We start from the raw sequence: 15,890 nt of genomic DNA on the forward strand, positions 1-15,890 counted from the left end.
CTCTGAGGTAAGTATGGTTTGCCTATGATGACGATTGGTAAGTGATCTCCCTGTCTTTATCTTTACCTGAAAGCTTTCTCAACCTATTTTTGCCCATCTGGCTTGCCAAGGAGACGGGTGGCTATGTGACTGTTAACTAAGGCTAACATACCATAGCTTTGCATAAGTAACTTCCAGTTCCTAGCATCCCCTTTCTCCTTTCCTTGTTGTACAATGCCTAAACTTTGATGGAATCTGTAAAGAATTACAAAAACAGAAATAAACAAACAAAAAATAAATAGAAATAATAGCAATAGAAATAATTAATAGTGATAATAATAATAATGCATTGCTGTTCCTCTGTTAAAAGAACAAGACAGATATGTATAAATGGGAAATAATGTCCTGCAGCATTTCTCAGTGCTCTTTCACTGTTCCTCAGGAGAAGAAAAAAAAAATCTCAAGTAAAAGAAAAGTAAAAGCTGCTTTGAAAAGGCACTTAAAATAGTACTATTTTTAAAAGTTAAGATTTAATGATAACTTTTTTGTCACCTATCATAGATCAATAATAGTTTGTGATACCTGATATAAATAACAGCAACAGGTAGAAATATAAAGGTCACTGAAACATATCATTGCAGATGTGATGATCAGTAAAGGTCAGAACTCCCTTCTCCTTAGTTCCTCGGTGGCCCCATGTGAATGCTCTGCTTCCCTGTGTGTGCAAGTTCATTAATTTGACACTTAGTGTACTGCTCTGATGTTCTACCATTTAAAATCAGTCTGAATAAAAGTAAAGGGATGGTCCTTTTGCTGTGAAAGGTGCAGTTAAAAAGAACACAGGTAATATTCTTTTTTCATTTGAAAATGTTCTACATGTCACACACACATTCAAGTGATCATTTATTAACTAAGAATCAGAGTCATAGAATCTCTTGGGTTGGAAGGGAACTTTAAGATCACCCAGTTCCAAAACCCCTGACGGGGTGCCACCCACTAGATCAGTTGGCTCAGGGCCTCATCTAACCTGGTCTTGAACAGGTGTTGGGCATCCACAGCTTCTTGAGGCAAACTTTTCCAGTGCCTCACCACCCTCTGAGTGCAGAATTTTTTCCTAACACCTAAGCTAAATCCTTCTTCCAATTTAAAACTATTTCCCCTTGTCCTGTCACTATCTGCCCATATAAGAAGTCACTCTACATCTCTTTTACAGGTCCAGTGCAAGGTCACAATGAGGTCTCCCTAGAGCTGCCTTCTCTTCTCCATGCTGAAAATTTCCAAGCTTTTTCAGCCTTTCTTCATAGAAGAAGTTTTCCAGCCCTCTGGTCAATTTATGGGGCCTCCTCTAGACCCATTCTATCAGACCAACAGACTTCTTGTTCTCGGGGTCCCTGACCTGGATGCAATACTCCAAGTGAGGCCTCACAAGAGGGGGAAAATGACTTCCTCAACCTGCTGGCCATGGCTCTTTTGATGTAGCCCAGGATACAGATGACCTTCTGGGCTGCAAGCACATAATTATGACTATGCGATGTCATGGTAGGAATATGACAGCCTTACAGAAGTCTGGGTAAATGACATCGGACAATCTTCCTTTGTCAACTGATGCAGTCACTCTATCATAGAAGGCCACCAGATTGGACAGACACAAGTTGCCCTTGATGAAGCCACGCTAAGTGTCTTAGATCACATGCTTGTCTTGAATGTGCCTTAACACTGCTTCCATAAGGGTGTGTTCTATGATCTTCCCAGGAACAGAGGTGAGGCTCACTGGTCTGAAGTTCCCAAGGTCCTCCTTTCTACCCTTTTCAAAAATGGGAGTGATGTTTCCCTTTTCCCAGTCACCAGGGACTTCGCCTGACTGCCAGCACTTTTCAAATAGGATGAAGAGTGACTTAATGATTTCATCAGCCAGTTCTCTTAGGACCCTGGGATATATGTCATCAGGCCCCATAGACTTGTAGTTGTTAAGTTGTGTCAGGAGTTCTGACAGCTCTTTGCTTAGAGTGGGAGAGACTTTGCTACCCTCATATACAGTTTCAGGGAAATAAGAGACAGGAAGCCTGACTGCCAGTGAAGACTGAGGCAAAGAAGTTGTTGAGTACCTCAGTCTTCTCCATGTCCATTGTTACCAGTTGTCCCTTCTCATTTATCAGAGATCTTGTCTCTGCTAGTTTGTTGCATGGATCATACATTATTGAAGCTGTATTCCTTTAGAGTAAGAGTTATTAAAGTGGCTTTGACCGTTTGATCTACTCTGGAACATTTCAATGCCCTTGCAGCTTAGTAAAAGAAACCAATGACAATTAAGTTTCAGTGGCTTACAGGTGATTTCACAACATGAAACTAAATCCTAATTTCATGGATGTGCAGTAGATCATCTGAGCATGTGACACCATTAACTAAATAATTAAGTAAAGTCTGTTAACATAGTTGTTTGTGGGCTATTAAATTAATAAGCGTCTTGTTTGACTTTTATATTCACTGTCTCTTACAATCAATGCAAAGAATCTGACAATCCCAGAAAGCTGTTCAGCCTACCTATCTCAGAATCTCAGACCTGTACAGTAGGTGGGATATGCACAAGGACTATTGAGATTTTGTCCAATTGTATGTAAACTGAACAATTTTCAACCGGAAGAGATGGGACAGGAAAAACGTAGTAGGTTGTTGAATTATGCAATAGCTATGCGATGTGCAATACCATGAAACCCAATAGCTTTAATATGTCATTATATATATATATATTAATTCTAACTTTTATTAACTATTTTTTCGTGTCTTCAATATTTATTTTCTCATTCTATCCCACATCTGCAGCTGTTTTGTTTTGTTGTTGTTGTTCCTTGCCATTTAGTATCAATAAAGTCTGAAGAAAATAATATTTGAGAAATCTGCATTACTCTGTTTCTTCCAGTATTCTCAAGCACTGTTAAAATGCACATACAGACACATACTTTCTTGTGAAACCCACTAAGCAAACGTATAATTCTGGCCAGTATAAAAATAAAAATGCAAACAAAAAATATATATTTTTTTCCTTAAAAAAAAATAAAATTAAACTCAGCAAAGAGTAAAATTTTTCTGAAACTCTTTTGGCACTATTACAATTTTTTGTCTAATTCTAAAATAAATTGTTGAAGGTGAGGCAAATGCACAAAATTAATCATGATTCTTTCTGATTCATTGTCTCTTTACAAAATATTTACCAGATGGTTTCTGTAAGTGATTTACAGACTAAGTATTTCATGGAAGCTGATCAGTTAAGTGGTCCTTTACTCACTACCCTTCATTTATGTTCAATTGCCTATGGTAGGATTTATTTTCCTCACTTAAGGTATGAACAATATGGAAGTCAGAATCTGAGAAAGTCCTCAGGTTTCCCTTCTAGTTGGTGGAGTAAAATGTGCACTTACAGCGTCATGCTGACCTAGCATAAATGTCTGATATATGTAAGAAAAGTGATATCTTAAAAGTATGTATATCTTCATTTAACCATAAGGCAAGCTGATGAGGATGATTGGCTCCATTGTAGATGTCTACAAAACCTTCCTATACCACTTCTAAATTTTACAGTTCACATCATGTCTTTTTAGCCACATAGCTAAAAGCAAATTTTTTGAAAGTGATAAGCAACTAGTAATACACAATAGTGTAACTGTAAAATGAGTTTTAATAAGTACCGCGTTAAAAAAAAAAAAAAAAAAAAAAAGTGAAAGTTATAGCAGAGAAACTTAGATTCTGAACACATTTAGAATTTCTGGTTTAATGCAGTCTGACTGGTTTGACAAAAATCAAATTTCTGCTTACTTTCTGTGTGAATGTAGTTGCATTTAGACAAAGCAGTTCTCATGGGCCAATGTTTGGTTGAAGCAAGGTGTAAAGTGCATAAACAATGTATCTTGTCACTATTTTAGATGGTTATTAAACTCAATTGTTTAACTAGAACTGACATATACAACGTATACAAGTCAGATGAGTCATCTGACAATTTTTTCTGAATTAGTTTATACTGACCATACACACTGAAATTTCATGTCTATTTTCTTATATATTTGATATAAATATTAAACAAAGGGAAAATAGAAAAGCAAAAGGAATATAGAAAATTATACATAATTGACATTTAAAATGAATGTAAGATCCACAAGATATGAAAGTGTGGACAACTGTGTCTACATTTATTTTAAAAGACACCCTCTATTACAATATGCTAAAAGTTTTTTACAACTGTGTGTCAGTTATTTATCCTTCTAAAAAATGTTTCAACTTTATAAGAATACCCTACTCACTTGCCATTTAACGCTGCTACTCCAACAGTGCTTCTGGCAATTGACATACTTGCCACAAATGTCCACTGCTGACTTTGAGGGTCCCACCTCTCAACTGTATTCAAATAGCTCCAACCATCATGGCCTCCTACTGCATAAATAGGCCCTTCAAGAACTGTAACTCCTAAAATGAAGGAGAGAGTGAGAGAAGGTAAAAGTATTCTTTTTCTAGCAATAATAATAATCAAAAAATGTTTTCCATAGCAGCTATGCATAAACTTGCATATTCAAAGTAAAAATGGAAACACCAATTTCAATTTTTATTAATTAAGAATTAACAAATAAGAATAAAATGAATGCCAATCAACAGGGCTTTATGAAGGTCTTCTCAAACAAACAATTTCATTCTTTGAGAAGATCATTTGCTTCATAGAATAAACAGTCAATGATGTGAAAGTCTTAGATTTCTGTAACTTGTTTGACAATGTAAACTGCTTCATCATTTTTCCTTATGAAAACTTTCCTTAGGAAAATAAATGACAACTACAGAGAATGGGAAACTTCACAGGACAATAATGTTGGATATATAAGGGTTATTTTATCTAGTGAAGAAAGGAGAAAAAAAGCAAAGTATGAAAGCTGAAGTAGGAAAAAATAAATAACAAAGAGACAAATTTTTAACTAGAGCTGTTTAAAATCAACAGTTCAAAGCAACTGATGAATTCTCATGGTATCTTCAGTTAAGCTTAGAAGGCTCTGGTAAATATGACAGAGCTAAGCAGCATTTGTTACAATACAGTGAGCTTAGGAACCCCCCCAGGGATATTCAGCATTCTGTGAATCCCCAGTCCCAAATAAGTATTATTCTGGAAATCTTAGGCTAAATTCCATTCTACTCATAAGCCAGTGTGTTTTTATTTATTTATCTATTTTATTTATTTATTTATATTTTTTTATTTTGCTCCATTTCACATAATTTGAACTCCTTATAAAGTGAGAAAACAGTAGATTATTAAAGTTTCAGAGAATGGAAAACATATTAACATATTGTGGAAAAAAGAATATGTTTTTTAAAAAAAAAAAGTTAAAAAAAAATAAGTAAAGCTTCCTTTTTTTAAGTAGAACTGTTTTTTTCTACTTCAGAACAGACATTAATTCAAAGGTTAATTTGTACATCTGTATATATATTATTTATATAACACAGTTTAAAAGTATATTTATTAATGAGCTTGAATAACTGTCATCCTGATGTTCACAGTAACTTATTCCTGTAGTTTCTTTTTAAAATAGACAAGTATTAAAAAAAACCTACTAGCTATTACTGAAACATTACTATTTATAAAGTGTGAATCAAGTCTTTTTCTGTAGAATCTTCAGTGATCTCATTCTCCAATTTCATATGGTCCGAGCGGTCTTCTTGAAAAAATATTTTAGTTCAACATTTCATCTATAATTTTACCAGAATATTAAAACATATATTTAATTTTATTTATGATGTATATAGCTCAATATCTCATCTCAGAAAGCAAGCAGCAGCAATCATGTAAGATATATTTGTGATTGTACAGAAAAACAGGAGAAGATATTCTGCAGTTGTTGATTTTTTTCTTCTTACCCTAATCATTGAATTATCTATGTTGGATAAGACCTTCAAGATCATCAAGCCCAACCATTAACCTGACCTACTGAGTAACAACACTAAACTTTGTCCCTTAGTGCCACATCTACAAGTCACTTGAATACCTCTGGGGTGGGGACTCCACCACTTCCCTGGGCAACCTGTTCCAATGCATGGCAACTCTCTCTGTGAAGAAATTCTTCTCAATGTCCAATCTAAACCTCCCCTGATGCAACTTGACAACATTTCCTTACATCCAATCGCTTGTCACCTGAGAAAATATGAGCCAGCAGTGTGCTCAAGTGGCCAAGAAGGCCAACGGCATCCTGGCTTGTATCAGGAACAGTGTGACCAGCAGGGCTAGGGAGGTGATCGTCCCCCTGTACTCAGCTCTGGTGAGGCCGCACCTCGAGTACTGTGTTCAGTTTTGGGCCCCTTGCTACAAGAAGGACATGGAGGTGCTTGAGCGGGTGCAGAGAAGGGCGACGAAGCTGGTGAGGGGCCTGGAGAACAAGTCCTACGAGGAGCGGCTGAGGGAGCTGGGCTTGTTCAGCCTGGAGAAGAGGAGGCTCAGGGGCGACCTTATTGCTCTCTACAGATACCTTAAAGGAGGCTGTAGTGAGGTGGGGGTTGGCCTGTTCTCCCACATGCCTGGTGACAGGACGAGGGGGAATGGGCTAAAGTTGAGCCAGGGGAGTTTTAGGTTAGATGTTAGGAAGAACTTCTTCACTGAAAGGGTTGTGAGGCATTGGAACAGGCTGCCCAGGGAAGTGGTGGAGTCACCATCCCTGGAAGTCTTCAAAAGACGTTTAGATGTAGAGCTTAGGGATATGGTTTAGTGGGGACTGCTAGCGTTAGGTCAGAGGTTGGACTCGATGATCTTGAGGTCTCTTCCAACCTAGAAATTCTGTGATTCTGTGACTCTGTGATTCTGTAAAAGAGACCAACACCCTCATCACTGCAACCTCCTCTCAGGTAGTTGTAGAGAGTGATGAAGTCTTCCTTCAGCCTCCTCTTCTCCAGACTAAACAACCTCAGTTCCCTCAGCCTCGTAACATCTGTTTTCTATTCCCTTCAGCTTCATTGCTCACCTCTGCACACACTCAAGCAGCTCAATATCCTTCTTGTAGTGAGGGGCCCAAAACTGAACACACTGCTCAAAGTGTGGTCTTACCATTGCCACCTAGAAGGGGACAATGATTTCCCTGGTTCTGCTGGCCACACTACTTCTGATACCAATCAGAATGCCATTAGCCTTCTTGTCCACCTGGGCACGCTGCTGGCTCATGATCAGTTAGCTGTTGACCAGCTCCCCCAGGTCTTTTTCTAATGAGGAACTTTCCAGCCTCTCTTCACCAAGCCTATACTGCTGGATGGGGTTATTCTTACCCAAGTGCAGGACCCAGCACTTACCCTTGTTGAATGTCATGCAATTGGACACAGGCACATCCATCAAGGCTATCCAGATCTCTTTGCAAAGCCTTCCTAGCCTTCCTAGCCTGAGTTAGTCCCAGCTAACTCAGTATCATCTGTAAACTTACTATGGTTGCACTTGATCCACTCATCCAAATCACTGAAAAAAATGTTGAACAAACTTGGCACTAAGACTGACCCGTGGGGGACGCTACTGGTGACTGGTTGCCAACTGGATTTAATTTCATTCACCATGACTCTTTGAGTCCAGCCATCCAGCCTGTTCTTCATCTAGTGAACCATATACCTTTCCAAGACATGAGCAGCCTGTTTATTCAGAAGAATATTGTTGTAGATGGTGTCAAACATTTTAATAAAATCAAGATAAGCAATATCTACAGCTTTCCCCTCATCTACTAAGTAGGTCATCTTGTCATAGAAGATAAGGTTAGTCAGGCAGAAGTTTCTTTTCATAAACACAGGCTGGGTGCTCAGTTTTCCCTAAAAGTCATAAACATTCCCAGATGATGAACAACAAAGATTAAATCATCCAAAAAAATATTTGCTACAGTTTATTATAACGATGCTGTACTGGGTCTAGCTGGAATGTTAACTTTCCCTGCAGAAGCCCATACAGTGCTGTGCTCTGCACTTGTAGCTGGAACAGCAGTGTTATCACTCCAGTGTTGTGTCTACTGCTGAGCAGTGTTGGCACAGCATCGGGCCTCTCTCTAACCCTTCTAGGGGGTGGGCAAAAAAGTGAGAAGAGAAACATCACCAGGGCAGCTGACCTAAACCAAACAAAGGGATATTCCATACCATATGATGTCACACTCAGCAATGAAAGGTGGAAACAGGAAGAAGAGGGGAGGGGTGGGCTCTCATTGTGAAAACGTTGGTCCTCCTCCCGAACACCAGCTACATGCGTTGAGGCCCTGCTTCAAGGACGTGGTCAATCATAGCTCATTTGTGGGAAGTAGAGAGTAATTTCTTTCCTCTGAACTTCCACATACCCTTCATTTGTTTTATTTGTTTGTTTTCCTCCTTTTTTTTTTTTTTTTTGTCTTTTCCCCCTCCCTTTTCCCTTTCCCTTTTTATTTCCCTTTAGTTAAATTGTTTAGTTCATAATAATCTTTATTTAATTATTATAATTATTTCCCTTTAATTAAATTATCCTTATCTCAACCCATGAGTTGTTCTTTGCTTTACTTCTCCCCCTCCTCATCTGAGGAGGGGGAGTGAGAGAGCAGTTGTGGTGTTTAGCTGCCCAGCAGAGTAAAACCACCACAGCAAGCATTATATGGAAAATAGTCTTCACTGACTTCTCCATGATTAGAACTTTACTGGGTTTATGCACATAAAACCCTGTAAGATGCACAATTCCTTCAGATTTTTTCCCAATGTCTATTACTTTGCATTTACCACCTGCTATTGTGTTACCAATTCAACTGTTTTTCAAAGCTCATTAGAGTATTCTCTTAACTTCTCTGATCTTGTTGAATAACATCTACACATTTTGCTATCATGTACATTTCCATGTAAGCTAATCTTACACTGACAGAGGGCAGTGTTGCAATTTTATGTTATAACAAAATAAAAATGCTGATTTGGTGTGAGATATATGTCCTGCTCCTCTGCCAAATATATATATATATAGTTACTGCTACACAGACGAAGAAATCAGAAAGTTTAATTTGCTTAAAAAAATTACGTGGTGCAATAACAAATTGTCCGTTTTTGCCAGTTTGCATTGCTTCTGTAATAGGAAAAATTACTGTCAAAACTGTAGATAAATTATTCCTTCCATTCTTTCTAAAAGTAATCTTCTCTGTTGCTGTCTTATAGCATGTACAAACTTGCTGTGAGTTTTCATATTTAAGGTTCCTTCTTTACAGAATATCAAATGCAGTCGTATCCTTACATTTGCTCCATAACAAATGAGCCATTATGGCTCCTTGTGTTTTAAAATATTAGACAGATTCTGCAAGATCAAATTTCATTCTGTTTTGTTTGTATTACATGTGAGGGCAAATAATTATTTTGCATTACTTAAATAAAATATACTGATGTTTAAAGCTAATAAGCAAATATATTAAAAAACAAAAACAAAAACAAAAAAACAACATGGTGCTGCATTCCATTAGTTCCATAAAGTATTATCATGCTTGTTTAAAATGATTTGTGTCCTTTTAAAATTTTGTTTTGATATCTGAAGATATTTGAGAAGCAAAATTGCAAAATGGTACAGATTGAGAAACCTGTAGTCACAGCTGGTACCAACTAACTCTAATACACCCATGAAAATTAATGGATGTAGATGTGTTTGCAAAGAATGTAAACCACATGGAGAGGCAGAAAGAATTACACAAGAAACATTAGAAATCTGGAAAACCTGCTGAAAAATCAATGAGAGACGTAGGCTTTATCAACATATTATTTCCCATCATAGTGTATAAGTACCCATATAAAGAGATTTTATGATTTCTGCTACAAGAGATCTAATGACTGGAAATAGTTACCTGTTAAATTCAGGCTTAGGATAATATTCCATATTTTAACCAGTGAGGATATAGGATTTTTGGAATTGTGAACACAACAATGTGATAGTTTCTGTGTTGCTTGAACTTTTCATATCTACACTGATAGGATTTAGAAAGACATGTTCAAAGTCTTTGAGAAAGTGAAATGACTGGGTGAAATTCAGTGGTCCTTTTGCAGAAAATCTACTGACAGACTCACAGTCTACTGTGATCTACAGCAGTAGGTTCAAGCCATAAGATATATTATCCAGTATAAACTTGCTAAATTTGGGCACGAATATCGCACTCTCATTGGCTGTTGGGCTAGATGATCTTAGAGGTCTTTTCCAACCTGAATGATTCTATGATTCTGTGGTGATTCTATGTTATGGGGAATAATGATAAACTTCTGAAGGCTGGTCTAGACAAACCTGTCAAACTGACAATTGCAGGAGGCCTACTGATGAAAGCAATATAGATATAGAACATAAATTCATGTTCTAGTGAGTGAGATAGTTTGCAGGACAGTCATCTCCATGGGAAAAACAGCTAGATCTCTGCAATGCATCTAACTGCATAATAGTTTTTCTTTCATGTTGTTTAATAGCAAATCTACTGTTTCTCTTTTACCCTTCATGCATGCACCCTCTTTCCAACTCCAGTGGGCTGATAAATAATTCTTTTTATATTCCATCCATTCTTTGTCTATTGCTTAACACAGATTACATATCAGAGACATTTTGGTGTTGGGGGCACACCCAACATCACCTACTGAGTACTCATTATTATTCAAATATACCAGATACCTTTTGGTGATATTGTCTGTCAAATAACACTGACAAATAACAATAAACTGTTTGGCTACTTGTTCTTAGTTTCTTGATCATCCATACCTCTTTCCAACAGTTTTCTGTTGATTTTTGGCAATCCCTGCACAGCTCTTTGGACCATAATAATAATAATAATAATAATAATAACAGTAAAAAAGGCACAACTAGACAAAGTATCAAAATAATAGAATAATATGAAGTTTGATTATTTTGCTGGATTCACATTACAGTGGAGACCCTCACTTATTAGTCTGTGATGAGCATTCTTCCTTTTTCTTACTTGCATAGCTCTGTATTGTATGAAATTAAAAACATTCAGGGAGCCATCTGGCACTTAGTTACCATAGTTATCCGTGTCCTATCATTCCTCTCACTTTTTCTCTTTTCCATTTTGTATTAACATGACCCATAATAAGAATAGTCCTTGCAGAAGAATCTGTGGAGATTTATCCCAGAGCTTTACAGCCACCCTGAAAGAGAGGAGACCACATCTTCAGTGCAGCCCTTTCCTGATTTTGGAACCTAGATACCCATCTTCCTGCCCAACTAATTAAGTTAATTGATAATACAGGCAAACTTAGTGACTCGCAGCGGCAATTCCAATGCTTTCGAAGAATAAAATTGTACATACATCCCACATGTCTGAGTCAAAGAAAATTAGTCAAAGAAAATAAAAAATGCCCACCTTGCAATACTGGTAAATTATGTACACTTGAGACTGTACAACATTCTGGGAGTTGCCAAGGTCATACAAGAATAGAATCACTGCGGTTGGAAAAGACCTCTAAGATCATCTGGTCCAACTGTCCCCCTACCACCAATATTATCCACTAAACCATGTCCCCAAATACCACATCCAACCTTTCCTTAAACACCCCTAGGGATGGTGACTCCACCACCTCCCTAGGCAAACCATTCCAATGCCTAGCCACTCTTTCTGAGAAAAAAATTCTTCTAATTTCCAAGTTGAACCTCCTGTACTGCAATTTGAGGAGTGCAATTCCCTATTGTCCTATCACTAGTCATCTGTGAGAAGACTACAACCTCCAACTCCCCATAACTTCCTTTCAGGTAATGTTCTGATCAAAATTTCCACCAGCCTTTTTAATATATATATTTTTTTAATTATGCTTTTGGTCATGCATTCTCAATAATTACTCTCAAAATATAGCTTTCTAAACTGTTGCAGAATGTGCTGAATGTAACAATGTACAAATTTTGGTTATTAATGGGATAGGATACCTAGATAAATACCTAAATACCTAGATACTGTGATAAATACCTAGAACTTATAAAATTAGAGTTGAGAGAAAAGTTGTAATTGCTTAATTTATGCCTTCATTCCTTTAAACAACTAATAACTTCCTTTATGAGGCATCTATAAAATACATGGCTTCAAACACAATAAAAATATTTTTTTGGAAAAACTTTCAAATTATTTTAATCAAATCAAATAAAGTTGTCAGGCTGTTGCTTTTCTGATGCAGTGCCAACTAAAAGCTTTCATTTCCTCTTCACTATTAAATATTCTTAATAAAAAATCACAATATTGCATATACAGCTTTTGAAATGGAAAAAAATCTCTTCTTATATATTTGAGACACCCATGTCTGTGTGACTGAAAAGGCAGCCAAAAATAACAAGCAGAACTCATTGCATATACAAGCAGACAAATTGCCACCAACCAGTTTTGTTTTTGTTTTTTAAAAGAAATGCAGTTGGATTTAGTATTATTAATATTCTTATTATTATTCCCTTTCTAGGTACTCATACTATACAGTTCTTTTGCTTTCTCTTTTTGTTTGTTTGTTTGTTTTTCAATTATTACAATTATTAATATTAATAACACATATTGAAAAGTGAAGACATGGAAATCTATAACTAAAAAATAAATAATTTTGTATTTTTTCTAAGCTATGCTATGAAAACCTATTATTTTACTCAACCAGTATTTACTCAGAGCTCTGTCCTTAGAGCGCAAGTGTCTCCCTGACACACTTTCTGAAACTGAAGTTGATGACGCTAATTCTGTTTTTCTGATTTCTATTAAGTGGAGTAATATCCAGAAAGAGACCAGCTATAACATACACTCTCCTGCCTGCCACGATAGTGGTAGAAAACAGGAGAAATATTGACTGTAATATGTTCAGTTTTCTGGTTAAAGGAAATAATAAATAAATAAATAAGAAAATAAATAAATAAATAAATAAGAAAAAAGAAAAAAAAAAAAAAAAAAGAAAAAAAAGAAAAAGAAAAAAAAAGAAGAAGAAGAAAAAATAAGATTAAGAAGTTACATTTTGAAAGCCTGGACTAAGTAACTAAGTAACTAAGTAGGCAAATTTCCTTTTCTCCTACATGCAGCAGCAGCTTACTCATTATCAGGCACTTTCACAATTTCAGATTACTTTTCAATGCAAAAATCATACAGGAATATTAAAATCATACCAATCTAATCTTAAAAATAGTGTTCTGAAAAATGAAAAGAACATTAAAGGTCACTGAAAGAACTCTGTGTGTTTTCTCCCTAAATCTCCCTGCTTCTTCTGTTGCCACCATCATCCTTTCCACTCCTTTTATTTCACAGAATCAGAATCACAGAATTTCTAGGTTGGAAGAGACTTCGACTCCCTTCTCTCATCTTTCTGTCATCCATATCAGCTAAAGGATCTATCCATCCATTTTTGGAGAATGGTGCATTGCTTTGTAAGATACAAAATTCATTCTGGGAGAATTAAACTGTAATACTGAAAAAATGTAATAATAATAAAAACAAACAAACAAAAAAACTTCCAATCTTCTTTTAAACTGATGAAATGGTTTTGATTTCAAATATTGTAAGTAGGCGATGAGGCCCCTCAAATTGTGCAAAGTCAGCTTCACAGATTTAGTAAGACATATGCTTTTTATTTGTTCCATGCTTTATTGTAACTATAGAAAAATGAAAATTATAAATAAATACATCTCAAAGATTGTTAAATGAGATGAGTCTTTTTAATCTTAGTATGGAACTGCTTAAATAAAACCATAAGAGTGAAATGAAGTAATGCAGAAATGGAAATCCTGATATGGTTGATGACATTCATTAAATAAAAAGGAATTGGTTCATTGCATCAGCAGCAGCTGAATGTAGATTCAACAGTTTTCTTAGTAATGGAATAGTTATTTAAGCATGGATGATAAGCCTGTGCTACAAGCCCTAAGGATTTATAAAATATGTTTAGCAATTGTCTTCATCAAACAACTGCTGTAGTTATTTAAATATGGTGTTAAAACTGACAAAAATATAATCATTTGGCAGTGTTCTATTCTGTGTTGTATTGTCATATGATCAGGCATCAGGCTTATAAGAAAACTGACTGAAGCCTGAGAAACAAGATATTTGATGGGCTGGAATCCTGTTCCCATTGTCCTATGACAGTTTCAAATTCCCAGATCCACTTGAAGTATATCTGTTACAGAGTGGTCAAAGTTGGCAGGCATATCTGGAGATTGCCTGGACCATGCTGCTCAAAGCATGGTCACCTAGAGCCAGTTGCCCAAGACCACATCCAGAAGACTTTTGAATATCTCCAAAAAATACTCATACAGCCTCTCAGGGAAGCCTGTGCCAGTGCCTTGCAGTAAAACAAACAAAACACCTTATATTTAGATTATTTTTCCTGTATTTCACATTGTATTTCACTCAATACCACTGAGGACACCCTGTCTTCATTTTCTTTAGTCCCTTCCATCAAGTATTTTTGTACATTGATAAGAACCCCATGAGCCTTCTCCAGGCTAAGCAGCCTGAGCTCCCTCAGACTCTCCTTGCATGTGGGATGCTCCAGCTTCTTAATATTTTAGTGGCCTTTCAATGGCTTCACTCCAGTATGTCCAAATCTCTCTTGTACTGGGGAGACTAGAACTGGTCACAGTATGCCAGGTGTGTCTCACCAGTGGTAAGTAGCAGGAGAAGATCGTCTCCCTTATTCTATTGACTACACTCTTCCCAAAGCATCACAGGATACTGTTGACATTCCTTGTTGTAAGCACACATTGCTGGTAACTCATGCAACTCATTGCCTATCAGGCCCCCAGGGTCTTCTCTGCAAAATTACTTTCCAGCCAGTCACCCCCCATCCTGTACTGATGCATGGAATTATTCTTCCCCAAGTGCAGGACAGTATTTCTTTTTGTTGTACTTCATTAAAATTCTATCAGCCCATTTGTCCATCCTGTTGAGGTCTCTGATGGCTAAACAACCATTTGGTGTATCAACCAATCACTTCTCATAGTTCTCATAGCTCTGTGGCATCTGCAAACTTGTTAAGAATTTACTCACATCCACCAGTGAATAACCTATCTTCTCTGTCCCCGGTTTGAGCCAGAGGCCCCAGGCACCCCTGCAGCTCCAGGCCTGTAAAGTTTCATCCACTTTTGGAAGTTCAGACTAAATTGAGTCTTCTGATGGACTAGGGTAGTGCTCCAACAGCTTCTGGGGACTGTGCCTCATGGCACAGTGCCTCAGTAGTATTTATGACTTTTGTGGAAGTTTCTTCACAAGCTTTTGCATCTGTTGTCTGCCGTGTACTGTAAGTGTGGAGGCACTATACTGTGTTTGCTGTGTGTGGAGGAACTGGCCAGCAGGGGACACATCTCATGCGAAGGCTCCATGAGAGTTGGGTGGAATCAGTTGACAACAAAGCCAGTTCAAAACAGAAGGAAGAAGTGTATGACCCACTCCTAGGGAGTGCCAAAGAGCATGGACAGGGGTATTTGCATGGCAGTGGAATGGCTCGTGAGAAGGGCAGTGCGCTCTGTCATGGTTTGTAGGCAGCCTGCCTTACCTGCCTGCTCTCTTCACCAGCAGGTGAGGCCTGCAGCCCTGGAAGCCTCCCTAGCCCACAGCAACACGTTAAACAATATTCTATCGGCTGTGTGGCAGCAAGGAGGCACAGACATTGTGACCACTTGGCAGAAAGCCATGCTGTCTGCTTCAGTGCCTCCAGCACCAGGAAGGGCTAATGCCACTACTCCAGGTAGTTCATGCGACTACCTGCTCAGGTGGAGTGGGCCTGGGGTTTACTCAGGATGGAGAGTGTAAGCACACACCTGTGCAAGATGTGTGCATGTAGATGCCCTGCCTGGTGGCCCTGTAGATGCTCTGCCTCGTGGCCAAGCCTCAGGAAGAGACAGGGAGACTGAAAAGCAGCTGGGAGTCCGAAAAGGTAATATAGATCAAGAGAGCCATGCTCTGCCCTCTCTGCTATACCCATGCCAA

At 37.6% G+C, this 15,890-nt stretch overlaps 1 protein-coding gene across 2 annotated transcripts in view; it reads right to left on the bottom strand.

Moving 5' to 3' along the window:
* KLHL1 (kelch like family member 1) overlaps nt 1-15,890 on the bottom strand; it is a gene marked incomplete at both ends in the record, with an annotated part of 232,836 nt that overhangs the window by 20,095 nt on the left and 196,851 nt on the right. For both annotated transcript variants that reach the window (XM_082753437.1, XM_082753436.1), the window contains one exon: nt 4,272-4,434. In XM_082753437.1, the coding sequence (XP_082609563.1) occupies nt 4,272-4,434 (163 nt within the window). The remainder of the gene's footprint in view (nt 1-4,271; nt 4,435-15,890) is intronic.

This window comes from Aythya marila, assembly GCF_965140915.1.
Source record: "Aythya marila genome assembly, chromosome: 1".
In the NCBI taxonomy this organism is placed as follows: Eukaryota; Metazoa; Chordata; class Aves; order Anseriformes; family Anatidae; genus Aythya; species Aythya marila.